At 37.5% G+C, this 27,971-nt stretch overlaps 1 protein-coding gene and 1 pseudogene across 14 annotated transcripts in view; one reads left to right on the forward strand and one right to left on the reverse strand.

Annotated features, from left to right (window-relative positions):
- MGA (MAX dimerization protein MGA) overlaps positions 1-27,971 on the forward strand; it is a 148,901-nt gene that overhangs the window by 49,027 nt on the left and 71,903 nt on the right. For all 14 annotated transcript variants that reach the window (XR_011258446.1, XR_011258447.1, XR_011258448.1 and 11 more), the window contains exon 2: positions 7,283-8,413. Coding sequence is in view for 10 of the 14 variants with exons in the window: in XM_069597865.1 (XP_069453966.1) it covers positions 7,350-8,413 (1,064 nt within the window). In the remaining 4 variants the exon portion in view is untranslated. The remainder of the gene's footprint in view (positions 1-7,282; positions 8,414-27,971) is intronic.
- LOC138444014 (large ribosomal subunit protein eL21-like) lies at positions 21,116-21,576 on the reverse strand (annotated as a pseudogene).

Below are 27,971 nucleotides of genomic sequence, written 5' to 3' on the forward strand. Positions count from 1 at the left end.
ATCTTAGGTAAATGCAACTTCGTGCCTTAAAACCTAAAAGCATTTCAGATACATTTTGAAATTTACCTTTCAAATTTAGGATTGTAGTCATGATAAAATGCCCAGGGTATAGTTTCTGGTCCAAAGTAAGTGCTTGCTTATAGATAGTGAGTACCATGGCAACCCACTCCAGTGTTCTTGCCTGGAAAATCCCAAGGACAGAGGATCCTAGCGGGCTACAGTTCATAGGGTCAGAGTCAGGCACGACGGAAGCGACTTAGCACGCACGCACATCATTTATTTAATTATAAAAGTTAACCTAATGACGATTAAGAACGGATAGTTGGCTATTTTATTGTCTGCATCCCTTGCTGTCTAGTTTTCTGATTACTTTTGTATGTAAATTATGCTTTTAAAAAGATTTTTCAAATTTCTGGGCCCATTGTATATTGATGAATACTGAAATTCAAGTGAACCTATTCTCTTACAAATTTGAGCTTCAGAAATGTAATTTAACCGCACTCTTGTAGTGAATAATTATGTTAAGGAACAAACTAACATCTCCATGCCTACCTTACAGTAATGCATTTACTGTATGAAAAGTTATGGTTATTTTTAGCAACTTTGAAAATACTCAGTTATCATCTGAATGTTTTGTAATGTTTGTGTTTTTAAAGTAATAGTATTGGTTTGGAATTTTGGTGTACTTTGTTGCCAGGTTGGTTGGGGGGTGGGGGGAGGGGTAGACTGATACTAGTATCTGAATTAGGTAACTAGCTAGTAAACTAACTAGTGTATTTTGTAAGTTGTATGAAGATCGTGGCTTTAGTAGTTACTAAACATTTCCAAAAGAGGTCATTGGTGAGAAGATACTCAGAATAGGTTCTCTGGAATTGTAACAGTTTTCTTATGGAACTTGACACATTACTGGAAAACATTCTCTGTGTAATTGCATTAGTGTGTTGATGTGAGTGCCTGCACCGTCTGATGTTGACATTTTCAGAAAGTTACTTAGAATATTTCCCAGCCACAACTGAATTTATCTCTGTAGGTCATTATTATAGTAATTCTATGTGGATAACTGCTTGATCTTGAACAGCTGAACTGAGATTTACAACAGCTAAGTTGTATCTGTATACCAAAACTGTGGTCTTCCTTAACGCTTTCAGAGAATTTTTAGAATCTTTCTGGAAGGAGATTTATTGCTTCATGAGTAGCCTAAGTAATTTGATTTTTGCAATTGGTTAAAGTTATCTTAGACTTTAGAGTGGTGTTTGTGTGTCTGATACAGTTGAATTTGATGAATTGACTATCCTTTCTTTAGAAAATCCAATATTGTATTCCAAAAGCGTAGGCATATTGCTTTATAATGAAGTGAAATCCATGCTTAAGAATTGTTGTGGAATAAAATTTTATTTCTCGTGTGTAAACCTTTAGCAACGTATGGCTTAAGATAGATACTATTTTTTTTTGTAAATTATGTTTTTGGTTTTACACATTTTGATCAATTTATGGAATAAACTTGACAGGAGGATTAAAAAAAGACTATACAAATCAAAAGTCTGAAAGTTCAGACTTTTTTTGGACTTAATACACACATTTTTACATTTATTAGATACTTGTGTAGAGTGCAAATAAAGCAGTCTGACTCTTCTGAACTTAATTTTTGTGTTTCAATGAAAGGAAAATTTTGAAATGTGTATATATAATGTAAGTTTAAAATTTATTATAGTATAGTCTCTAAACTGGATTCCCATCGGTAGAATCTTTGATATTTCATAGATTAATTTTTAAAAGATAATGATTTTTAAAGCATTGGTTAAAACGTCCTTGCCCACTTTTACCTGTAAAAATGATGAAAAATCAAGGTTTTGTTATAGAAGACAGTGTTTATAAGAAGTTCTTAACTCTCTAATGTCTTTGTGGGTTTGGGATAGCTAAACAATTTTTTCAAGTAGTTCCTTGCTGCCTGTCTTAACTGCACTTCATAAGTGTGTTTTTGCATAATTGTTTACAAAAATACTTGATTTGTAACAAAACTGAGCTTTATGGACTAAGTACAAGATTAGGAGTCTGTGTTATTTGATTTATATACAGTTTTATTTTATGTTTTTAGCTTTGTTTTATTTAACTGAAGAATAATTGCCTTACAATCTTGTGTTGATTTCTGTCATATAATAACCCGAATCAGCCATAGGTGTATATATATATCTTCTCCCTCTTGAGAGGGAGATACCTTCCCCCCATCTCACTCCTGTAGGTTGATGCAGAACTTTGGGCTGGTTTCCCTGTGTTTTATAGCAGCTTCCCCCTAGCTGTCTTATTTTACACATGGTAGTGTATATATGTCAGTGGTTCGCTCTCACTTCTTGTCCCCACCCCAGCATAAGTCCATTCTCCATATCTGTGTCTCTGTTCACATTCCTGTCCTGCAAATAGGTTCATCAGTGCCATTTTCTAGATTCTGTATATATGCATTAAAATATGATATTTTCTCCTTATGACTTACTTTACTCTGTTGGACAGGCTCTAGGTTCATCCCCCTCAGTTCAACTGACATTTGTTACTTTTTACCGCTGAGTAATATTCCATTATATGCATGTACCACAACTTCTTAATCTGTTTGACAGACTCTAGGTTCATCTGCATCAGTTCAACTGACATTGATTCCTTTTTATGGCTTAGTAATATTACACTGTATGTATGTACCACAACTTCTTTATCTGTTTTTCAGTTGATGGACATCTAGGTTGCTTCCATGTCCTCTCTGTTGTAAATAGTGCTGCAGTGAACATTGGGGTACATGTGTCTTTTTGAATTATAGTTTTCTAAGAGTATATGCCCACTAGTGGGATTGCTAGGTCATAATGGTTGGACAGCAGGGAGATCAAACCAGTCAGTCTTAAGGGAAGTCAACCCTGAATACCTATTGGAAGGACTGATACTGAAGTTGAAGATCTAGTATTTTGGTCACCTGATGTGAATAGCTGACTCACTGAAAAAGTCCCTGATGCTGGGAGACATTGAGGGCAGAAGATGGCATTAGAGGATGAGGTGGCTGGATGGCATGACTGATGGAATGGACATGAACTTGGGCAAACTTCTGGAGATGTTGAGGGACACAGAGGCCTTGAGTGCTGCAGTCCATGGAGTTGCAACAAATCAGATATGACTAGGTGACTGAACAACAACAATGGTAGTTTATTCCTAGTTTTTTAAGGAATCTCCATACTGTTCTCCATAGTGGCTGTATCAGTTTACATTCCCAACAGTGCAAGAGGGTTCCCTTTTCTCCACATCCTTTCCAGTGTATTGTTTGTAGATATTTTAATGATGGCCTTTTTGATCAATTATACACCATTTTAGAGGTATTGGTTTTTATGAACTTTCTGAACTTTACTCTTTTTATAAAAGTCACTGTATTTGTGACTTATAAGTGTTTAAATTTTGTCTTATCAGTCTCTGATAGATGTTACTTAAACTAGTTTTAGGAAATCAGTAAACTTAATTGCCTTAAGCCTGAGGAAACTTTTGAAAGAATCGTTCTAAATTTTATCTATCTCTCAAACTCCAAATCAGAGGAGAGATCTTTTTTTCTTTTTTAACCTTTCCTAGGTATTAGTGCTTTAGTGTTAGAAAGTAGGGTTTCTATTTTCATATCTAGCCATAATCAGAAACAATAACCAACCTTTTTTGAAGTGTTGGTCTTTAAAGTATTATCCTGAAGATAATGAATAATTTAAGTTTTGGAGCCCGCCCCCCCCAACTTTTTGGGAGGATCATGTGGCCAGTCCTGAAAGATGTAAAATTCAGATCAGATGATTTTATTATTGGTTGTCAATAGCTCTGATGAAATGTAAAATTAGACTTTTAATTAAAAAGAGGAACACCAGTAAGTGGCTCAGTTTAGTTAGTCAAAACTTACTGACCCAGTTAAACAAGAGTGTGTGTGTGTGTTAAGTTGCTTCAGTTGTGTCTGACTCTTTGTGAACCTATGGACAGTGTAGCCCGCCAGGCTCCTTTGTCAATGGGATTCTCCAGCAGGTAAGAACGCTGGAGTGAGTTGCCATGCCTTTCTCAAGGGGATCTTCCCAGCCCAGGGATCGAACCTGTGTCTCTTATGGCTCCTACATTGGTAGGTGGATTCTTTACCCCTAATGCCACCTGGGAAGCCTAGTGATGTAGTATTTTCCTTTTTTGTATAAAAGCTAATCGAAGGTGATAGCTTTTATTTTGTAGAATATTTAGGTAATTTATTTTATCACATCACTTCAGTTGAATGTAACAACCTGAGATTTCTTTATAATGGTTTATTGAGATATAATTCACATAAAATTAGTGATTTAAAACATTTATATATTTATTTGACTGTACCAGGTCTTAGTTGCAGCATGCGGGGTCTTCAGTTGCTGGCATGTGGGCTCTTGGTTGCAGCATGTGGGATCTAGTTCCCTGACTAGGGATTGAGCCCAGGCCCTCTGCATTGGAAATGTGGTGTCTTAACCACTGGACCAGCAGGAGCCCCCAAATTCAGCATTTTAAAGGATACATTAACTGGTTTTTAGTTCAGAACATTTTCATCACTCTTATAGAAAACCGCAAACTGTTAACAATTGTCCTCATTAATCCTCTCCCTTTTCACTGTCAGCCACTGATCTACTTTATAGATTTGCATATTCTGGATGTTTCTTATAAATGGAGTCATACAGTATATGTGTTTTTTTGGTGTAACTTTTATGAATTAACTAATTCAGGGTTTTTTGGGGGGTGGGGTGGGGGGATAGGTTGTACGGTCACAAGATAAAAAATTTAGAAAGTGTCAGAGTATTTTTCCAGCCACCCTGTTTTCCCTTGATAAAGCCAATACTACCAGTTCGTTCCTCTTCTGTCTTTGCAGGTAGTCTGTGTCAGGAAAATACATACATATTCTTTTCTTTCTTTGGCTTTTTCTTTGTTTAAACTTATAGAAGTATATAGCATAATCTATAATTGTTTTGAACTTTATGCCCTTTGTATATCTTTTAGATAATGTTCAGTTCAGTCACTCAGTCGTGTCCGACTCTTTGGGACCCCATGAATCGCAGCACGCCCGGCCTCCCTGTCCATCACCATCTCTTGGAGTTCACTCAAACTCATGTCCATCGAGTCTGTGATGCCATCCAGCCATCTCATCCTCTGTCGTCCCCTTTTCCTGCTGACCCCAATCCCTCCCAGCATCAGAGTCTTTTCCAATGAGTCAACTCTTCACATGAGGTGGCCAAAGTACTAGAGTGTCAGCTTTAGCATCAGTCCTTCCAAAGAACACCCAGGGCTGATCTCCTTTAGAATGGACTGGTTGGATCTCCTTGCAGTCCAAGGGACTCTCAAGAGTCTTCTCCAACACCACAGTTCAAAAGCATCAATTCTGTACATGACCACTGGAAAAACCATAGCCTTGACTAGACGGTCCTTTGTTGGCAAAGAAATGTCTCTGCTTTTCAATATGCTATCTAGGGTGGTCATAACTTTTCTTCCAAGGAGTAAGCGTCTTTTAATTTCATGGCTGCACTCACCATCTGCAGTAATGAGTCTATAAGATTTATAATTCTCTTTTCTAGCTGCAGAATATTCCACTCTTTCATAGTACCACCATTTATTACAGGTGTATATGTGTGTGTTTGCACATATGTATGTAAGATAAAGTCCTAGAAGAACCATTGATTCCTGGGATGTGTGTGTTTCTACTTTTGATATTTTCATACTGACCTTTGAGATTCTGTCATCTTGCACTCTAAGTGGCTGATGAGATGAGAATGCTGGTTGACATACACCTTTTCCAGCACCTTTGACAGGCTTTTATTTTTGCCATTCTGCTAGGGTAAAAAGCAGTATCTTAGGATGACTTTAATTCCTTCTGTTCTGTGACTGTGTACATTTTCTTAACCATTTGCAATTCCTATCCTTTGTCCTTTTTTCTATTCGATTTTTTGTTTTTCCAATTTGTATAAAATTCTTTTTTATATTAGGAAAATGAGTTCTTTATGATATGTTTCAGGTACTGTTTTCCAGTCAGTCATTTTTTTAATCTTACGTGGATAGTTTTTGCCATATTAAAAACAAATTTATAAGATTTTGAATTTATCAAAAATTTTGTTGTCTTAACTGCTAGGTTTTGTGTATTACTTATTATCAAAAAGCTTTTTTCAAGATTTCTTTAAGAATTAAAAAAAAATTACACTGAGTTGGGAGTAGGGGATGGGATTTAAGTGTTTGGTCTGTTGGAATTTTTTTCAGTGTAAGGTCTGAGTTGTGGAGCCAACTATTTCTTTTTCCAGTAAGTTCTGGTGTTTTGTCATGTTTTCTTTAAATGTATGTACTAACAGGGCTTCCTTGATGGCTCAGTTCATAAAGAAACCAGCTGCAATGCAGGAGACCCAGGTTCCATCCCTAGGTTGGAAGATCCCCTAGAGAAGGGAATGGCAACCCATTCCAGTATTTTTGCCTAGAGAATCCCACGGACAGAGCTGCCTGGTGGGCTACAGTCCATGGGGTCCCAAAGAGTCAGACACAACTGAGCAACTAACACTTTCACTTTCATGTACTAATTAAATTAAATAACTTTTTATTTATGTATGAACTCATGCCAGTACTCTAATAAAAGAGGTGATTCTCTGTACAGTGATAACATGGAAATTTGTTAATTTTTACTCAGGAGGATGTGCTTGTAACAGAATCCTCTCAAATTCATAAATTATGGGGATTCTTTTGGAATGCAGATAACTTTACAATTTAATCTTCTTTTAAGTCTGTATACTTTTATATCTTCATATAATTTTTCTACAATGAATACTTTTTTTTTATGTGAGATTATTGCATGCATGAGCTTCCCTGGTGGCTCACATGATAAAGTGTCTGCCTGCAATGTGGGAGACCCGGGTTCAATCCCTGGGTTGGGAAGACCTCCTGGAGAAGGAAATGGCAACCCACTCCAGTATTCTTACCTGGAGAATCCCATGGACGGAGGAGCCTGGTAGGTTACAGTCCATGGGATCGAAAAGTCGGATACGACTGAGCGACTTCACTTTCACATTGCATGTATAGTGAATTATTGAAGGATTGGGATATGACTAACAATTAGATTAAAATGAACTTTAGAAAGATAATCAAATATTCCAGAATGAATATCCTTACAGCGATTGAGAGAAAAGTAGAAGCAAAATCTTAGAAGAATTTAGGAATGTATTTTGGGATAACATAATCATTCTTACATTTTTGTTAGTAAAATAAATGTTCACTTGATTAAACTGTTGTTTTGTTTTTTTAGGCTGGGAAGGCCATTGTGATTATGTGGTAACTACAATTATCTTACTACTGATTTTCCCACTGGAATCATGGAGGAGAAACAGCAGATTATATTGGCTAATCAAGATGGTGGGACAGTGCCAGGAGCAGCACCTACCTTCTTTGTCATCCTGAAACAGCCAGGAAATGGCAAAACTGATCAAGGAATTTTGGTTACTAATCGGGATGCCTGTGCTTTGGCTAGCAGTGTGTCATCACCAGGAAAATCTAAAGGAAAGATTTGCCTTCCAGCTGATTGTACTGTAGGAGGAATCACTGTCACTTTGGATAACAATAGTATGTGGAACGAATTCTATCATCGAAGCACAGAGATGATTCTGACGAAGCAGGGGAGACGCATGTTTCCTTACTGTCGTTATTGGATAACAGGTTTAGATTCAAATATGAAATATATCCTTGTCATGGATATATCTCCTGTGGATAATCACCGTTATAAATGGAACGGTAGCTGGTGGGAGCCCAGTGGGAAGGCTGAGCCCCATGTTTTGGGGAGGGTTTTTATTCATCCAGAATCTCCTTCCACAGGTCATTATTGGATGCATCAACCAGTGTCTTTCTACAAACTCAAACTTACAAACAATACACTGGACCAAGAAGGGCATATTATCTTGCACTCTATGCATCGCTACTTGCCGCGGCTTCACTTGGTGCCTGCAGAAAAGGCTACTGAAGTGATACAATTAAATGGCCCTGGTGTCCACACTTTTACCTTCCCACAGACTGAATTCTTTGCAGTAACAGCTTATCAAAACATTCAAATTACCCAGTTGAAAATAGATTACAATCCATTTGCTAAAGGCTTCCGGGATGATGGGCTGAATAGTAAGCCTCAGAGAGATGGAAAGCAAAAGAACAGCTCTGACCAAGAAGGGAACAGTGTTCCCAGTTCTCCTGGTCAACGGGTCCGTCTTACAGAAGGTGAGGGGTCAGAGATGCAGCTAACAGATTTGGATCCTTTATCAAGGGGTCAGGAAACATCAGGCAAGGGTTTGGAGAAGCCTTCCCTTAATATAAAGCGAGATTTTCTTGGTTTCATGGATATTGATTCAGCACTTGATGAAGTCCCTCAGTTGAAGCAAGAGGTTTCTGAAAGGTAGGTAACAATTTTCTGTTCTTAGAGATAAAAGGAAGATTTGAATTTAAAATGTTGGTTATGTGGACTTCTAACTTTAGGTATTAATGCAAGCCACTATAAAATACCCCACATTTGTGAAGTAATAGTTGCTTTTCAATTCTGCAAAATGATAGTTCATTTTTCTGTAATGAATATCCGTTGGGGTCACAATCTAGAATTGTAGGCAAATCAGATGACTTATCCCAGTGGGAACCTTAGATTTTTAGATTTAGACTTTTGTTAATCATGCATGTTTATTCCTTGTTAATATATAGACAGCTTTTAAAAAGTATTAAAGTATAGTTTGTATACAGTATATATAGACAACTCTTGATTAATTGGAGAAGGGAAAAGAATGATCCCCAAATCATAACTGAAGCAAGACTTATCCAATGTGGCTCAGAAGAAATTGAAAGTAAACTAACTTATGTCTAGTATGTAAGAATTTCCTAGGACTTACCTGGTGGTTCAGTGGCTAAGACTCCATGCTTCCAGTGCAGAAGGTCCACGTTCAATCCCTTGTCAGGGAACTGGATACCACATGCTGCAACTAAAGATCCTGCATGCTGCATCTAAGACCCAGCACAGCTAAATAAATAAGAATTTTTTGCCCTATGGACATCTTGATCCATAAATTTCCTGACTAAAAACAAGCTGAAGGTTATTACATGTTAAAATAACAAGATACACTGTTGCACTTTTTAAATTTGTACTTGTGTTATTTATTTTTATTAAAGGCTTTATTTTTTTAAGAGCAATTTTAGGTTTGCAACAAAATCGAGAGCAAAGTTTAAATATTTCCCATTACAACTTCTGTCCCCACACATACATAGCCATTCCCATTATCAGCATCCATCACCAAAATGGTGCATTTGTTTATAATTGATGAACCTATGTTGGTGCGTCATAATCACTCAAAAGTCCATAGATTGCATAAAGGTTCACTCTTGGTGATGCATTCTGTGGGTTTGGACAAATAATGTAAAGACATGTATCCACCAAAATAGTATCATAAAGAGTATTTTCATTGCCTTAAAAATCCTCCATGTTCTACCTGTTAATCTCCTGTTCCCCTCACCTCTGGCAACCTCTGATCTTTTTGTTGTCTCATAGCTTTGCCTTGTCCAGAATGTCTTATATCTGGAATCATACAATGATGTAGCTATTTCAACTTGGCTTCTTTCACTTAGTAATATGTATATAAAGTTTCTTCATGTCTATTCATGACTGATAGCACATTTTTTTTGTTTGGTTGTATCAGTTCATTTATTCATTCATCTCTTGAAGGACATCTTAGTTGCATCTCAGTTTTGGCAGTTACGAATAAAGCTGCCGTGAACATCTGTGTCCAAGTCTAATGTCCATTTGAATAGATACCAAGGAGCATGGTTCCAAGACTGGATGGTAACAACATGTTTGTTTTTTTATTTGTTTGTTTTTTTATTTATTTGGCTGCCCCTGGTCTTAGTTATGGCACACGGGATCTTCCATCTTCATTGTGGCATGCCGAATCTTTAGTTGCGGTGTGTGAACTCTTCAGTTACAGTATGTGGGATCTGGTTCCCTGACCAGGGATCAAATCTGATCCCCCTATGTTGGAAACATGGAGTCTTAGCTGCTGGACCACCAGGGAAGTCCTGGTGACAGTATGTTTAGGTTTATGAGAAATTGCCAAACTCTTCTAAAGTGGCCTTGCCATTTTGCAGTGAATAAGAGTTCTTGCTGCTCTGCATCCTTGTCAGCACTGTCAGCTTTCTGGATTTTGGCCTTTCTAATAGGTGTGTAGTAGTATCTTGTTTAAATTTGCCTTTCCCTGATGACATGATGTGGTGTATCTTTTCATATGCTTATTTGCCATCTGTATATCTTCTTTGATGTCTGTAAAGGTCTTTGGCTTATTTTCTAATCAGATTGTTTTACTGTTGTCTTCAGACTTCTTTGTATGTTTTGAATAACATGCTTTTGCAAATATTTTTTCCCAGTTTGTGGTCTGTCTGTTCATTCTCTTGATGTTGTCTTTCACAAAGCAGAAGTTTATTATTTTAATGAAGTTCAGCCTATCAGTGATTTCTTTCATGGATCATGCCTTTGATTTTGTATCTTAAGAAGTCATTGCCATATTTAAGGTCATGTAGGTTTTCTCTTAGGTTATCTTTTAGGATTCTTAAAATTTTGTGTTTTACATTTTGGTTTATGATCCATTTCGAATTAATTTATGTGAAAGTTGGAAGGTCTGTGTCGAGAGTCATTTATATTTTTGTATGTGGATGTCCTGCTATTTCAGCACTGAGAAGACTCTCTGCTCTGATACTGTCCTTGCTTCTTTGTCAAAGATCAGTTGGCTCTACTTGAGTCTCTTTGTGGGCTCTCGGAGGAGGCTATGGCACCCCACTCCAGTACTCTTGCCTGGAAAATCCCATGGACCAAGGAGCCTGGTAGGCTGCAGTCCATGGAGTCGCTAAGAGTCGGACACAACTGAGCAACTTCACTTTCACTTTTCACTTTGATGCATTGGAGAAGGAAATGGCAACCCACTCCAGTGTTCTTGCCTGGAGAATCCCAGGGACGGGGGAGCCTGGTGGGCTGCCGTCTATGGGGTCGCACAGAGTCGGACATGACTGAAGTGACTTAGCAGCAGCAGCAGTCTATTCCCTTGACCTCTGTTAGTCTGTTCTTGTAACAGTACTACACCGTTTTGATTACTGTAGCTTTTTAAGAAAGTCTTGAATTTGGGCAATGTCAACTCTCCAACTTTGTTTTCAATATGTGTTGGCTATTCTGGGTCTTTTTCGTCTCTATATAGTCTTGAGAATCAGTTCAACCATATTCACAAAATAACTTGCAGGGATTTTGATTATGCTTGCATTGAATCGATAGATCAAGTTGGGAAGAACTGACATCTTAACTGTATTGAGTCTTCCTGTTCATGAACATTGACTACCTCTCCATTTATTTAGTTCTTTAATTTTTTTCATCAGTGTATTTTCATTTCCCCCATATAGATCTTGTATATATTAGATTTATAACTACGTATTCACTTTTGGGGAGTGATAATGTAAATGGTATTGTGTTTTCCACTTGTTCTTTGTTGATACGTAGGAAAATGATTGAATTTTGTACTTTACCCTCATATTCTGTAGCTTATTAGTTCCAGAAGTTTTTTGGGGATTCTTTGACATTTTATACCTAGATGATCATGTCATTTGTGAACAAAGATAGTTTTATTTCTTTTTCCCAAATCTGTATTACTTTTATTTCCTTTTATTGCATTCACTAGGACTTCCAGTAAGATGCTGAAAAGAATTGATGAGAGTGGACATCTTTTCCTTTTTTCCTATCTTAGTGGGAAAGTTTCTAATTTAAGTTGAGAAAGTTCCCTTTTATTTGCTAGTTCACCTAGAGTTTTTATCATGAATGGCTGGTGGTGTTCAGTCACTAAGTCATGTCCGACCCTTTTCAACTCCATGAACTGCAGCACGTCAGGCTTCCCTGTCCTTCACTATTTGCTGGAGTTTGCTCAGATTCATGTCCATTGAGTTAGTGCTGTTATCTAACCATCTCATCCTCTGCTGCCCCCTTCTTTTGCCCAGCATCAGGGGCTTTTCCATCTTTAGCTCTTCACATCAGGTGGCCAAAGTGTTGGAGCTTCAGCTTCAGCATCAGTCCTTCCAATGAATATTCAGGGTTGATTTCCTTTAGGATTGACTGGTTTGATCTCCTTGCTGTCTAAGGGACTCTCAAGAGTCTTCTCCAGCACCAAAAATGGAAATCATCAATTCTTTGGCACTCAGCCTCCTTCATGGTCCAACTCTCACATTGGTACATGACTACTGGGAAAACTAAAACTTTGACTTTATGGACCTTTGTTGGCAAAGTGATGTCTCTGCTTTTTAATATGCTGTCTAGGTTTGTCATAGCTTTTCTTCCAACGAGCAAGTTTAATTTCATAGCTGTAGTCACTGTCCACAGTGATTTTGGAGCCCAAGAAAATCTGTCACTGTTTCCACTTTGCCCCATCTGTTTACCACAAAGTGATGGGACCGGATGCCATGATCTTAGTTTTTCGAATATTGAGTTTTAAACCAGCTTTTCACTCTCCTCTTTTACCCTCAGCAAGAGGTTCTTTAGTTCCTCTGCTTTCTGCCATTAGAATGGTATCATCTTCTTAACTGGGGTTATTGATATTTCTCCTGGCAGTCTTGATTCCAGTTTGTGATTCATCCAGCCTAGCATTTCACGTGATGTACTCTGCATAAAAATTAAATAAGCAGGGTGATAGTATACAGCCTTGATGCGCTCCTTTTCCCAATTTTGAACCAGTCCATTGTGTCATGTCTGGTTTTAATTGTTGTTTCTTGACTTGCATACAGGTTTCTCAGGAGGCAGGAAAGGTGGTCTGGTATTGCCATCTCTTTAATTTTTCACCGTTTGTTGTGATCCACACAGTCAAAGGCTTTAGTGTAGTCAGTAAAGCAGAAGTAGATGTTTTTCCAGAATTGTTTTGATTTTTCTAAGATCTAAAGGATGCTGGCAATGTAATGTCTGGTTCCTCTGCCTTTTCTAAATCCAGCTTCCATCTGGAAGTTTTTGGTTCATGTACTTTTGAAGCCTAGTTTGAAGGATTTTGAGCATTACCTTGCTACATGTGGTCCTTCCTTGTGGCTCAGATGGTAAAGAATCTGCCTGTAGTGCAGAGGACCTGGGTTCAATCCCTGGTTCGGGAAGATCCCCTGGAGAGGGGAATGGCTGCCCACTCCACTGTTCTTGCCTGGAGAATTCCATGGACAGAGGAGCCTGGTGGGCTATACAGTCCTTGAGGTCTCAAAGAGTCAGACATGACTGAGTGATGAACACTTTTCATACTTTTTGCTAGTATGTAAAATGAGCACAGTTGTATGATAGTTTGAACATTCTTTGGCATTGCCTTTCTTTGGGATTGGAATGAAAACTGCCCTTTTCCATTTTCCAGTCCAGTAGCCGCTGCTGAATTTTCCAAATTTGCTGACCTATTAAGAGCAGCACTTGAACAGCATCATCTGGTAGGATTTTAAATAACTCAGCTGGAATTCCATTACCTCCACTAGCTTTGTTCCTAGTAATACTTCCTAAAGCCCACTTGATTTTACACTCTAGGATGTCTGGCTCACGGTGCGTAACCACAGCATTGTGGTTATCTGGGTCATTAAGACCTTTTTTGTATAGTTCTTATATATATTCTTGTCACCTCTTCTTAACTTCTGTTAGGTCCTTGCTGTTTCTTGCCCATTTCTGGTTTTGATCTTTTTTTTTTTTTGGTCTCTTTTTGCTTCTTTATTAGGATTTTCATTTCTCTGCTTACATTGCACATCTGTTCTTACCATAGCCTGCCAGGCTCCTCTGTCCATGGAATTCTCCAGGCAAGAATACTGGAGTGAGTTGCCATTTCCTCCTCCAGAGATCTTCCCAACCCAGGGGTTGAACCCGAGTCTCCTGCACTGCAGGCAGATTCTTTACCACTGAGCCACGTGGGAAGCCCACATGTGGTCTACTTTATTTATTAGAATTCTTAGCATGTTAATCATAGTTTTAAATTCCCAATCTGTTAATTTCAGCATTCCAGTATGATAATTTTGATGGTTGCTCTGTCTTCAAGTTGTGTGTTTTTTTTGCTTTTTAGTATGTGTTGTAATTTTTTATGTCTTTTAGACAGGATATGTTAGGTAAAAGGAAGTGTTTTATATAATAGGCTTTTAATAATGTTGTGGTAAGGCATCAATGTGAGGGAAAGGGAAGTGTTTTTTTAGTTCTGTGATTAGTTTTGAGTTTTTAAATGAGTCTGTGCCTCTGGACTGTGAACTTCACAGGTGCTTCTCATATCTCTTCTTGCCCCCTTAAGTTTGACAGGATTGGCTCTGGTAGGCTGGAGTTGGATAATTTCCCTTTCCCCACGTCAGTTAGGCTCTGATAAAACCCAACCAAGTTAGACTGTGGTTAACTCATTTCTCTCTAGAGATTAGGCATAGTTGTTAAAAGTAACAGAGACCACCCTGCCGAGCCACCTGCACCCCAGGATTTTTCTCATGAGCTGATACTTAGTGTGAGATCTGATCTAGCTCCTAGAGGAAAACTTCCAGAAATGTGGGAGCCCCCTATAACTGGGCATCCCTAGAGTTTTAAACTCAGGCTGTCTAACACTGAGCATCCAGCAATTTGTCAGTTACAGTTCAGGTTTTTCTACCCTGGCACTGGTTCCCAAGGTGGAGTCTGTTGTCAGTTACTGCTCCATTAAACCATGATCCCCTGTATTTACGTGTCTGTTTCAGCAGTTTGTACTGTCTCTTATGGATTCAAAATAATTATTGATTTTTCAGTCTGTTTAGCTCTTTACTTTGTTAGGACCTAGTGCCTGTTTCTAATCTCCTTACATTTGCTACTGAAAATTTGCTTTATTTCAATGTTAAAATCCAAGTTTGGCAGAAGTACATCCCAGCCCAATACTTCTACTTTATTTTTCTCACTTAATTCATATTCCACTAATAGCTACTATGGAATCCCCACATTCATGAGCTCTCCTTGACTTGTTTATGGGCAAGTTAGTTCTTTGCTGTTTTCTAAGGGTTGTTAGCAGGTGAAGTGGATGTTACTCAGGCAGCATACAGGTTTTTTTTCTTCCTATTGAGAGAAAATGTTTTTCAGTTTATACTTTTCACTGTGGTGTGTGTGTCTGTATGTATATTGCAGTTGCAGCTAGTGGATGCCATCTATAATATTTGATTGTCCAGTCACTGTCTAATCATCTTGATTACCCAATACGTGTTTTAAACATTTCAACACCAATGTTTAAAAAAAAATATTTTATTGAAGTACAGTTGGCTTACAGTGTCTTATTAATTTCTGTTGTACAGCAAAGCAGTTCAGTTACAAATATATTCTTTTTCATTGTGTTTTATCACAGGACATGGAATATATAGTGCTTTATAGCGGTACTGTGGGGTTTATCCATGTTGTGTATAATATAATAGTTTGCTTCTGCTAATCCCCAACTGCCAAACCATCCCTCCAGTATCCCACTGTCCCCTTGGCAACTACAGTCTGTTTTATATGTCTGTAAGTCTGCTTTGTGAATAAGTTCATTTGTGTCCTATTTTAGATTCCTCATGTGAACATGAAAGTGAAAGTCACTCAGTCGTGTCTGACTCTTTGTGACCCCATGCACTGCATAGTCCATGGAATTCTCCAGGCCAGAAAACTGGAGTGGGTAGCCTTTCCCTTCTCCAGGGGATCTTCCCAACCTGGGGATCGGACCCAGGTCTCCCACGTTGCAGGTGGATTCTTTACCAGCTGAGCCACCAGGGAAGCCCAATCATATTTTAGATTCCTTAATATAAGTAATATCTTATGGTATTTGTCTTTCTCTTTCTGACTTCACTTAGTGTGGTAATCTCTAGGTCCATTCATGTTGCGACTGATGGCATTATTGTTCTTTTTTTTAATGGCTGAGTGTGTGTGTGTGTGTGTGTGTGTTCCATTGTATATATGTACCACATTTTCTTTATCCATTCATCTGTCATTTGATGTTTAGATTGTTTCCATATCTTGGCTATTATGAATAGTGCTACTATGATGATCTTAGGGTGCATGTATCTTTCTGGATTATAGTTTTGTATAGATATATACTCAGGAGTGGGATTGCTGGATCTTGTGGCAACTCTGTTTTTAGCTTCTTGGGGGAACCTCCATCTTGGTTTTCATAGTGGCTGCACTAATTTACATTCCCACCAATAGGATAGGAGGGTTCTCTTTTCTCCCTCATTCTTTCCAGTATTTGTTGTTTGTAGACCTTTTATTGATGGCTATTCTGACCAGTGTAAGGTGGTAGCTCACTGTGGTTTGATTTGCATTTCTCTAATAATTAGTGATGCTGAGTATCTTTTCATGTCCCTCTTGGCCATCTGTATGTTTTCTTTGGAGAAATGTCTATTTAGATCTACTGCCTGTCTTTCGAATGGGTTGCTTGTTTTTGTTACTGAGTTGTATGAGCTGTTTGTATGTGTTGGAAATTAAGCCCTTTTTGGTCACATCACTTGCAAATATTTTCTGTATTTGTCTTTTCATTTTATTTATAGTTTCCTTTGCTGTACAAAAGCTTTTAAGTTAATAAACAAAGGTCCCATTTGTTTATTTTTGCTTTTATTTGTATTGCTTTAAACTGACATAATAAAACACTGATAGGATTTATGTCGGAGAATGTAATGCCTGTGTTTTCTTCTAGGAGTTTTATGGCAGCACCACTATTTTCACCCTCATTATCCAAAAGCAGTTTAATCTGTCCTTGGGTGATAGAGAATTTACTTTTAAGATTGCTTTGGAGGCTGAGGTGAGGAGGAGTTTGTTAGCTGAAGGAGTCGTGTATTTCTTACAGACAGTAGTTTTTGGTGTCATGTGTTGTTCAGTTGCTCTTTTGTGTCCAACTCTTGGCGACCCCATGGACTGCAGCATGCCAGGCTTGCCTGTACTTCTATCTCTTGGAGTTTGCTCAAACTCATGTCCACTGAGTCAGTGATGCCATCTAACCATCTCATCCTCTGTCATCCCCTTTTCCTCTTGCCTTCAACCTTTCCCAGCATTAGGGTCTTTTTCCAGTCAGTCAGTTCTTCACATCATGTGAAGTGAAGCTTCACTCGAAGTATTGGAGCTTCAGCTTCAGTATCAGTCCTTCCAAAGAATATTCAGGACTGATGTCCTTTAGGATTGACTGGTTTGATCTCCTTGCTGTTTAAGGGACTCTAAAGAGTCTTCTCTAGCACCACAGTTCGAAGGCATCAGTTCTTTGGTGTTCAGCCTTTTTTATTGTCCAGCTCTCACATCTGTACATGACTACTGGAAAAACCATAGCTTTGACTATGTGGACCTTTGTAGGCAAAGTTCATCCAAGGAGCAAGCGTCTTTTAAGTTCATGGCTGCAGTCACCATCAGCAATGATTTTGGAGCCCAAGAAATAAAATCTGTCACTGTTTCGCCATCTAAGTCTTAAGATTCTGATCTTAAGAGTTGAGAAAATGGTTCAGATTTATGAATGCATAAATGTCTCTGTTACTGAAGAGAAAAAAAAAAAAAAACAACTTGATGTGCATGCTTCAAGAAATAGCATTGTCTTCTACCTGAAAATGGTTTTTAGCTATATGCAGACTTTGTCTTCAGATGCTTGGTTTGGGAGCGGAGATTATTTTGAGGCAGGGCTTGTGGTGAGAACTCTTAGGATTTACTCTCTCAGTGACTAATATATAACTTATAGCAATGTTAATTTGGAGAAGGAAATGGCAACCCAGTCCAGTACTCTTGCCTAGAGAATCCTGTGGACAGAGGAGCCAGGTGGGCTGCCGTCCATGGGGTTGCACAGAGTCGGACATGACTGAAGCGACTTAGCAGCAACAGCAGCAGCAGTGTTAATTATATCAATCATGTTGTGCATTATAAACCTAGTACTTACTTATTTTATATTGGAAGTTTATACCTTTCCACCGCCATCATCCAGTTTCCCATTCCCCTGCCCCCAGTAACCACAAATCTGATATCTTTTTCTGAGTGTTACTGAAGTATAATCGACCTACAGTACTGTTCATTCTGGTGTGTAGCATAGGGTGATTTGGTATTTGTGTACATTACAAAGTGATCACCATGATAAATCTGTTATCATTTGTCATAATGTAATTTTACATTTGTATATATTGCATTAATAGTGTATTAATATATATTACATAATTATTGGCAGTATTTCCTGCAGTGTACGTTTTATTCCTGTGACTCATTTACTTTGTGACTAGAAGTTTGTACCTCTTAATTTTCCTCACCTATTTCATTTATTACCTTTACTTCTCCTCCTCTGGTAGCCATCTGGTTCTCTAGATTTATGACTCTTGTTTCCATTTTGTTATTTTTGTTCATTTCTTCTTCTTTTTAAGATTCCACGTATAAGTGAAATCATAAAATATTTGTCTTTTTACGTCTGACTTCTTTCACTTAGCACAATATCCTCTACGTCCATCCATGTTGTTGCAGATGGCAAGATTTCATTCTTTTTTTTGTGTGTGTGGCTAATATTCATCTATCATCTTTTTTATCCATTAACGTATTGATGAACACTTAGATTGTTTCCATTTCTTAGTTATTGTGAATAATTCTGCTGTGAACATAGATGTGCATTTGTCTTTTTGAATTAGTGTTTTTAGTTTCTTTGAAAAAGTACCCAGAAGTGGAATTGCTTGGTAGTTGCTACGGCAGTTTTATTTTTAATTTCATGAAGAACCTTGATACTGTTTTCCATAGTGGCTGCACCAGCTTACATACCTACCAACAATGCCTGAAGGTTCCCTTTTTGCCACATTCTCTCCAGCACTGATTATCTGTTGTCTTTTTGATAATACTATTTTGACAGGTAAGGTGATAGCTCATTGTCTCTCTCGCTCTTTAGTCGCAAAGTCATGTCTGACTCTTGCGACCCCATGGACTATAGCCTGCCAGGCTCCTCTGCCCTTGGGATTCTCCAGGCAAGAATACTGGAATGGGTTGCCATTGTCTTCTCCTGGGGATCTTCACAACTTGGGAATTGAACCTGGGTCTCCTAATTGCAGGCAGATTCTTTACCACCTGAGCTTTGAGGGAAGCTCTTAGCTCATTGTGGTTTTATTTATTTCTGGTTGCACTGGGTCTTTGTTGCTGTACATGGGCTTTCTCTAGTTACAGTGAGTGGGGGTTACTCGTTGGTTGTGGTGCACAGGCTTTTCATTGCTATGTCTTCTCTTGTTGCAGAGCTTGAGCCCTAGGGCCCGTGGGCCTTCAGTAGTTGTCTCACGCAAACTCAGTAGTTGTGGCACATAGGTTTAGCTGTTCGGCGGCATGTGGACTCTTCTGGGAACAGGGATTGAACCTGTGTCCCCTGCATTGGCAATTAGATTCTTAACCACTGGACCAACAGAGAAGTCCTCATTATGGTTTTGATTTGCATTTCCTTGGTGATGAGTGATGTTGAGCATCTTTTCATGTACCTGTTGCCCATTTGTATGTCTTTTCTGGAGAAATGTCTGTTTAGTTTCTCCGTCCATTTCATGATAAGATTGTTTTTTTGATGTTGAGTTAAATGGATTTTTATACATTTTGTATATTAACACTTTGTTAAATAATTGTTTGCATATATCTTCATTCAGTAGGCAGTCTTTTCTTTTGTTGGTGTTTTCCTTCCTTGTGGACAAGCTTTTTAGTTTGGTTATTCCCATTTGTCTGTTTTTGTTTTCCTTGCCTTAGGAGACATATTCAAAATATTGCTAAGACTGATAAAAACATTGTTAATGCTACTTACATTTTCTTCTAGGAGTTTTATGATGTCAAGTCTTACTTTTAAGTCTTCAATCCACTTTTGAGTTTATTTTTGTATATCATATGAAAAAGTCCAGTTTTATTTTTTTGCATGTAATTGTCCAGTTTTCCTAACACTATTTATTGAGAAGGCTGTCTTTTCCTCATTGTATATTCTTTTCTCCTATGTTGTAGATTAAATGCCCATGTAAATGTGGGTTCATTTCTGGGCTATTCTGTTTCATCCATCTGTGTCTACTTTTGTGCAAGTATTATATTATTTTGGTGACTATAGCTTTGTAGTCTGTTTGAAATCAGGGAGCATGGTACCTCTAGTTTGTTCTTCTTTCTCAGTGTTGTTTTGGGTAGTTAGGCTGTTTTGGATTTTCATACAAATTTAGAGTAGTTTGTTTTGGTTCTGTGAAAAATGCCATTGGTATTTTGGTAGGGATTGCACTTAATCTGTAGATTATCTTGGATAGTATAGTCATTTTAACAATATTAATTCTTCCAGTCTGAGCACAGTATATATTTTCATCTCTTGTTGTCTCAGTTATTTTCATCATTGTCTTACAGTTTTCTGAGTAGAGATCTTTTACTTCCTAGATTTATTCCTGGGTATCTTATTTCTTTTTGATGCAGTTGTAAATGAGATTGATTCCTTAGTTTCTCTTTCTGATAGCTTGTTGTTAGTGTATAGAAGTGCAACAGATTTCTGTGTTTTAATTTTGTATCCTGTAGCTTAACAGAATCATTCATTTGTTCTAGTAGGTTTTTGTTGGTGTCTTTTGGGTTTTCTGTATATAGCAGTAGTATGTCACCTGCAAACAGTGAGTTTTACTTCCTACTCTGTCTCTTTTTTCCTTCTTTTATTCAGTTAATATTGGAAGTCCTAGCCAAAGGAATCAGACGGGAATGTGCTGAGAGCAGGCATCTTGTCTTGTTCCTAATCTTACAGGCAGTGCTTTCAGCTTTTCACCATTGAGTATGATGTATTTGTCATAATGGGCTTTATTATGTTGAGTTATGTTCCTTGTATACTTACTTTGTTGATAGGTTTTATGATAAGTGGAATTTGAATTTTGTCAAAAGCTTTTTCTGCATTTATTGAGATGATGTGATTTTTTTTTCTTCAGTTTGGTAACATGGTATTGCCAGATTGATTTGTAGATATTGAACCATCTTTGCATCTCTGGGATAAATTCCCACTTTATCAAGGCTTATTCATTTAATGTATTGATGAATATGTTTTGCTCATATTTTGTTGAGGACTTTTTCATTTATGTTCATAAGTGATACTGGTCTGTAGTTTTTTCTTTTTTACAGTCCAGGTCTTTATTTTTACACCTATCAGGCCATGGGCTCCAACACTTAGGGTTCCTTTCCATTGGTCCTCACGAAGTGTGCTTCCCTGGGTGGAGCAGGCTAGCGCTTCAGCTGAACCCAAGTCTGTTTTCCTTTGGCTTCCTTCTTTTTCTGATCATTTTCCTTCACATGTTTCAGGAAACTATCTCGGCTCTTAGAGTGCTTAATATGCTCAATATGCACATTAATTCTCTTGGCAAGAATCTGGCCCTTAACTTGTTTGTTTACAATGATGCCAACACCATGCTGAGTAACATTGTAGATCTCCCAGTTTTGCCATGGTAACATTTGTGGGGCATTCCATTTTGAACAGTACCCATTCCCTTGATATCTACCTTCTCGTAGATTTGCATGTATGTGGCCGAAGGAACAGTTCCGTGTTTTCTAAAAGACGTAGAGAACATGCTGTGGGTGCCCCTCCTCGTCCCCTTTGTGTTGGTCATTTTGGCGAATTACTGGAAGATGGTGATTCTGGCCGAAAAGCGGTCTGTAGTATTTTTTTATTTTTTGGAGGTGGTGATGTCTTTGATTTTGGTGTCAGGGTAATGCTGATGTAGTAGAAGTTCAGACGCATTCTTTGCTCATAGATGTTTTGGAATGTTTTGAGAAAAATAGTTGTTAATTGTTAATTTGGTAGGATTCACCCGTGAAGCCATCTGGTCGTGGACTTTAATTTCTTGGGAGTCTTCTAAATTACTGATTCAGTTTTATCATTGGTACAGTAAGTCCCCTACATACAAACCAGTAAGTTGTAAACTTTCAAAAATGCAAATGTGTATTCTCTCAGTATCTGATGTGAGTGAAGTTGCAGCTTACCCTCCATCTTCTATTGCTGAAAATCTTTCAGCTCTACCATCTTACACCTCCTTCCCTCCTCTAGTCAATAACTCTTCTTGCCTGTTTACTCGATGCTAGCCCCTGTATGCCAGCTGTTTTACTGTTCAGTTCAATTCAGTCACTCAGTCGTGTCCCACTCTTTGTGACCTCATGAATTGCAGCACGCCAGGCCTCCCTGTCCATCACCAACTCCCGGAGTTCACCCAAACTCACGTCCATCGAGTCAGTGATGCCATCCAGCCATCTCATCCTCTGTCGTCCCTTTCTCCTCCTACCCCCAATCCCTCCAGCATCAGGATCTTTTCCAGTGAGTCAACTCTTCACATGAGGTGTCCAAAGTACTGGAGTTTCAGCTTTAGCATCAGTCCTTCCAGTGAACACCCAGGACTGATCTCCTTTAGAATGGACTGGTTGGATCTCCTTGCAGTTCAGAGGACTCTCAAGAGTCTTCTCCAGCACCACAGTTCAAAAGCATCAATTCTTTGGCCCTCAACTTTCTTTATAGTCCAACTCTCACATCCATACATGACTACTGGGAAAACCATAGTTTTGATTAGACGGATCTTTGTCGGCAAAGGAATGTCTCTGCTTTTGAATATGCTGTCTAGGTTTGTCATTGCTTTTTTTTCAAAGAGCAAGCATCTTTTGACTTCATGGCTGCAATCACCATCTGCAGTGATTTTGGAGCTCAAGAAAATAAAGTCTGTCACTGTTTCCATTGTTTCCCCATCTATTTGCTGTGAAGTGATGGGACATGAAAAATATTATAAACCTATTACGGTACAGTACTATACAGCCAGTTGTGTTAGTTGGATACCTAGGCTAGTTTTGTTGAATGAATTGGACTTATGAACATGCTCTTAGAACAGAACTGGTTTATATATAGGGGACTTAACTGTAATTGGTCTCTGTTTATATTTTGTATTTCTTCCTGATTCAGTCTTGGGAGGTTGTACTAGGTGATTATTTCTAGGAGATTATCCAGTTCTCCTAGGTTGCCCATTTTATTGCCATATAATTGTGTTATGTAATCTCTTTATGGTCCTTTATATTTCTCTAGTGTCAGGTATTACGTCTCTTATTTTTTTTTGGATCCTCTCTTTTTCTTGATGAGTCTGGCTAAGGGTTTGTTGATATGGTTTATCTTTCAAAGAATCAGCTCTTCATTTTCATCCTGATTTTGTTTTCAAAAAGAAAATTGCATATTTCATGTATGTTGTGTATTGTACAATGTATGGAAATATAGCTGGCCCTTTATATTGATTTTGTATCCTATATTCTTGCTGAATTTGTTAACTTTGTGTGTGTGTGTGCGTGTATTATTTAGAATTTTCTGCATATAAGATCATGTCATCTGCAATAGAGATACCTTTACTTTTTCTTTCCCAGTTTGAATTGATATTATTTTTTTCTTATCTAATTGTTTTAGTTACAACTTGCCGTACTATGTTAAATAGGCATGGTGAAAGTGGGAGCATTTTGGTTTTAATTTTCACTTTTCCTAGTGCATTTTCATAATTTCCTCAGAAAGGATATATGGGATGTAGAAATTTTAGAATGTTTAAATAAAATCGCTTTGGAGGAAGGTAGTAATCTACCGCTCAACAATTTACTTTTTATGTGTTGAATAATAGCTTTATTAGTATTTTTAATAGCTTTCTTATGCCCTCATACTTTATAAGTATTTTGGTTGAAGGTAGAGTTCTTTGCTGAAAATGTGTTTTCAGGTTCCAGTTTCCTGTTGAGAAGTTTGATTCCTGGTGGTTTGGAGGCTTTTAAGATCTTTTGTTGATCTCTCATATTATGAAATTTCACAATGATGAGCCTCTGTATTGGTGTGGTTCTTCTCATTATTGTGAGAAAACATTTTTTTTTCCAAAACAAGAAATTCATGTTCTTTGGTCCTAGGTACATTGAAGTATATTTCTCTGAAAATGTTTTCACTTTCATGTTTTTCTTTAAAAAAAAAAAAAAACCTTGATAGTTGACATATTGACTATCTTATATAGTCAGTGTTTTATCTTTTTCCTCTGTATTACATGAGATTTCCTTGATTTAGCTTGTAACTTACTGATGTTTTTATTGTAAATATCATATTTCAGTTTCCAGGAGCTCTTTTGTTTTCCACTCTACATTCCCTTTTCCAATGGTTTTCTTTTTCCTGTTACTCTAATTACCAGTTTCATGGGAGGCGTTATCTGATGGGTTTATCTAATGTGCACCTTTATATGTCTTAGTATCGATTAAGTTAAATGACATAATATTGTCTATTTGTCTGTCTTGTTCGTTGATTTATGAATTCCTTGAATGTGTGGACTGTGCTTTATTTATTTTGGTAAATCCTTGCACCCCACAAAATGCATCTGGCACATTATAGGAGCTAAGTAAGTGTTGCCTGAATGAGTTTATCCATAGCACTAAAAAGCTTTTTTAGTGTGTTTCAGAATGGCTGGTATACATCATATTTATTTGTTAGATTGATTGTATATGCCAATAAAAAAGTAATTCTTTAGATTAATTGACGTGTACAAATCAGTTATTTTGCTGTATTTTTGATTAGATAATCTTGTAGCAAATTTTTTGTATAGCACCTTCTTAGAAGTATGAAACTTCAGGGTTGTGTACAAAAATCCTTCTGCCAAGGAAAAAATTCATGCTTTATTTATAAAGGTTTTGTTGGAAGATAAGGAGAGATTCTTCCTGACAACTTCTGTAATTTACCAGATTTAATATTCTGGGACGAAGTGAGAGCAATTATTTTGGTAGCAGCCAAGATTTAGCTTCACAAGGTTCTTAGTTACTGCAAGCATAATTGAAATCATATGGCTAAATGAAAAAAAGATTATTTACTGCATGTTGGAAGTTCATTCTGTGAAATATGAAGATAATGAAAGAACTGTCATTAAGTGTGAATCCTAAATTACTTGATAGAGAATGACATTAGTATATATAAATATACATAAAAACTGAGATTAAAAGGGAAAGGGCAAAAGAGAGACATAACGGTTTGCCTGACCTTTAAAAACAGGTAAAATAGGGAATTCCCTGGCAGTTGCGTGGTTAGGACTCCTTGCTTCCACCTCTGAGTGCCTGAGTTCAATCCCTGTTTGGGGAGCTAAGATCCCACAAGCTGTGCAGTGTGGTCAAAAAATAAAAAAATAGTAAATGGGATTGTGGTGATGGCAAAACTATAAATTTAGTAAAAATAAGTGAGTTGTCACATAAAATGGGTGGGATTTATGTTATGTAACTTATGTAATAAAGCCAGTAAAAAACAAAAACAGATAAAGAAATAGCTGTTTTCTCCAGTTAAGTGAAAATTTTGAAAGGGGGAAGCTATTCTAGCTTTTACGTTTAAATCTAACCTATCTTGGCTTACTTTTTGTGTATGGCGTGAAGTTGGGGGTCAAGACTCATATTTTTCCATGCAGATACCTGTGTGTTCCAACATATTGAAAATATTCCTCATTAAAATGCACTGGTGCCTTGGAAAATGAGGTGACTATATATATGAGTGAGTCTATTTTTGGACTGTTATTATTCCACTTTTTGGTCTGTTCTTTTGCCAATAGTATACAGTCTTGATGACACTGTAATAAGTGTTCCCTAGTGAAAACTTCAAAACTACCATAGTATGTAGAAATGCAGTTGATTTTTGTACCTTGATCTTATATTTGATGCCCTTGCTGAGTTCACTTATTGGTTTGTAGTGTTTAGGATCTTCTGCACACACAATTACGATGTCTGTGAACAAAGTTAGCTTTACTTCTTCCTTTACAGTCTTTATTACTATTCTCTTTCTTCCTTACTTACTGCGCAGTTTAACTTCCAGTACTCTATTGAAACTGAATTTTGAGAATGGCCATTCATGTCTCCTGATTTTAAAGAAAATCTTTCAGTATTTGTTAATTTCTGTTGTCATGTTGGCTTTAGCTGTTTTTGTAACACTTTGTATCACATTGAGAGGTTTCCTTCCAGTCCTAATTTCTTAAGTGTTAAGAATGAATGTTGAATATTTATCAGATGACTTTCTTGTATCCATTGAGATTTTGTTTTTTCTCTCCCTGTTTTTTGTTAATATGGATAGTTACTATTTTTTTTTAATGGTGGGGTGGGGGCTGTGTGGGAATGAGGACTAGAAGTGTTCTAACATCTTTGCATTCCTGGGATAAATACTACTTGGTTTAAAGAACATAGTTTTTAGTGTTGGATTCAATTTACCAATATTTCACTAAGGATTTTCCTCTGAATTCATGAAGGATATTTTTATTTCCGATACTTTGGATTCAGGGATTTGTTTTCTTCAAAGTTGTAAAGTGTTGAAGCCTCTGGTATTTTCTGAGTTTGTGCAAGATTGGAAGTTTTTCACCATGTGTTTGCTAGACTTGAGGGAAGCCAAGGAGTTTTTCTTTGTCGGCAGGTTTCAGCTCATAAATTCAATTTCTCTGTTCTCTATTTCATTGAACTTTTTCCTCTTAGCACTTGCTCCTTCTTTCTGCTTGCTTTTGTTTTTATTTATTTATTTGACTGCTCTGGGTCTTAGTTGTGGCATGCAGGATCTAGTTCCCTGAGCAGGGATTGAACCAAGCCCCCCTGCATTGGAAGTCTGGAGTCTTAGCCACTGGACCACCAGGGAGTTCCCTTGCTTTTGTCTTAATTTGCCTACTTCAGTTCAGTGATTGGCAGACTTAAGATCTGTGGACGACACCTAGCCTGCCATTTTTTTGGTGGTGGTGGTATGGCATGCAAACTAAAAATATGGTTATTATATTTTTTAATGATTTTGAGGGAAAAACAAATAAGAGTAATATTTGTCGTGTGAAGATTATGTAAAAGTCCAATTTCAGTGTCTATTTGTTGGGACACAACTATATTCACTTTTTTCTGTATTGTCTGTGGGTTCTTTTATGCTGTGGCGGTAGAGTTGAGTAAAGGTTGTACAGACTTCAGAGACTAAAATTTTTACATCTAGCCCTTTGTAAAGTGAAAGTGAAGTTGCTCAGTCGTGTTCTACTCTTTGCGACCCCATGGACTGTAGCCTGTCAGGCTCCTCCATCCATGGGATTTTCCAGGCAAGAGTGCTGGAGTGGATTGCCATTTCCTTCTCCAGGGGACCTTCCCAACCCAGGAATCAAACCTGGGTCTCCCGCATTGCAGGCAGATGCTTTACCGTGGGAGCCATCAGGGAAGCCCTTTGTAAACAGTTTATCAATCCTCAAGATACTGATTTTTTGAAAAATTTGTCTGTGCACAGCATTTCGTCTTGGTATTTTCTGTCATCTCTTCTTTGATTATCTTCCCCTGTTTTCATTTAGATTGAATTAAAAAAATTCCACCCATGTGGCCTGTTGGTTTTTTTAGCTAGGCCTCTGGTTTTTTTTTTTTGTTTTTTTTTTTAGTGTTTATATCAGCCTGCTTAGGTTGACATAATAAAATACCATAGACTGAGTGACTTAAACAATGAAAATTTATTTTCTCATGTTTCTGGAGTCTAGAAAGTCCAAGTAATGGTTTTTATAAAGTTCAGTTTTGTTGGGATCTCTTATCCTGACCTGTAGACAGCTGCTTTCTAGCTTTGTCCTCATGTAGAAAAGAGAGAGGTGACCTTTATGACTTCAGTTAACCTTAATTACTTCCTCAAGACTCTATCTCTGTGTATAGTCACTTGGGGGTTAGGGCTTCAGTTTATGAATTTGGGAGGGGACACAGTGCATTCTGTAGCAGTGGTTATGGAGATAAGTATGTGCATTTTTAATTTATCAGGTAGAATCAGATTAATATTATAACAGTTCATGACCAGCTAATATCCTTGTTGTTCATGTCCTTATTTATATGTTATAACGTTCTCCCCCAAATATTGTTACTTTATTTGTTTTCAACAATAGTCATTTAAATAAATGTAGGAAAAATAGTCTTTTATCTTTAGTGACATGTTTATTTTTTCTGGATCTTTTCATTCATTCCTGGATTCATTTTCATACTAGTTCATTTCCTATCAGTCTGA

This window comes from Ovis canadensis, chromosome 7 (assembly GCF_042477335.2).
Source record: "Ovis canadensis isolate MfBH-ARS-UI-01 breed Bighorn chromosome 7, ARS-UI_OviCan_v2, whole genome shotgun sequence".
Classification (NCBI taxonomy): domain Eukaryota; kingdom Metazoa; phylum Chordata; class Mammalia; order Artiodactyla; family Bovidae; genus Ovis; species Ovis canadensis.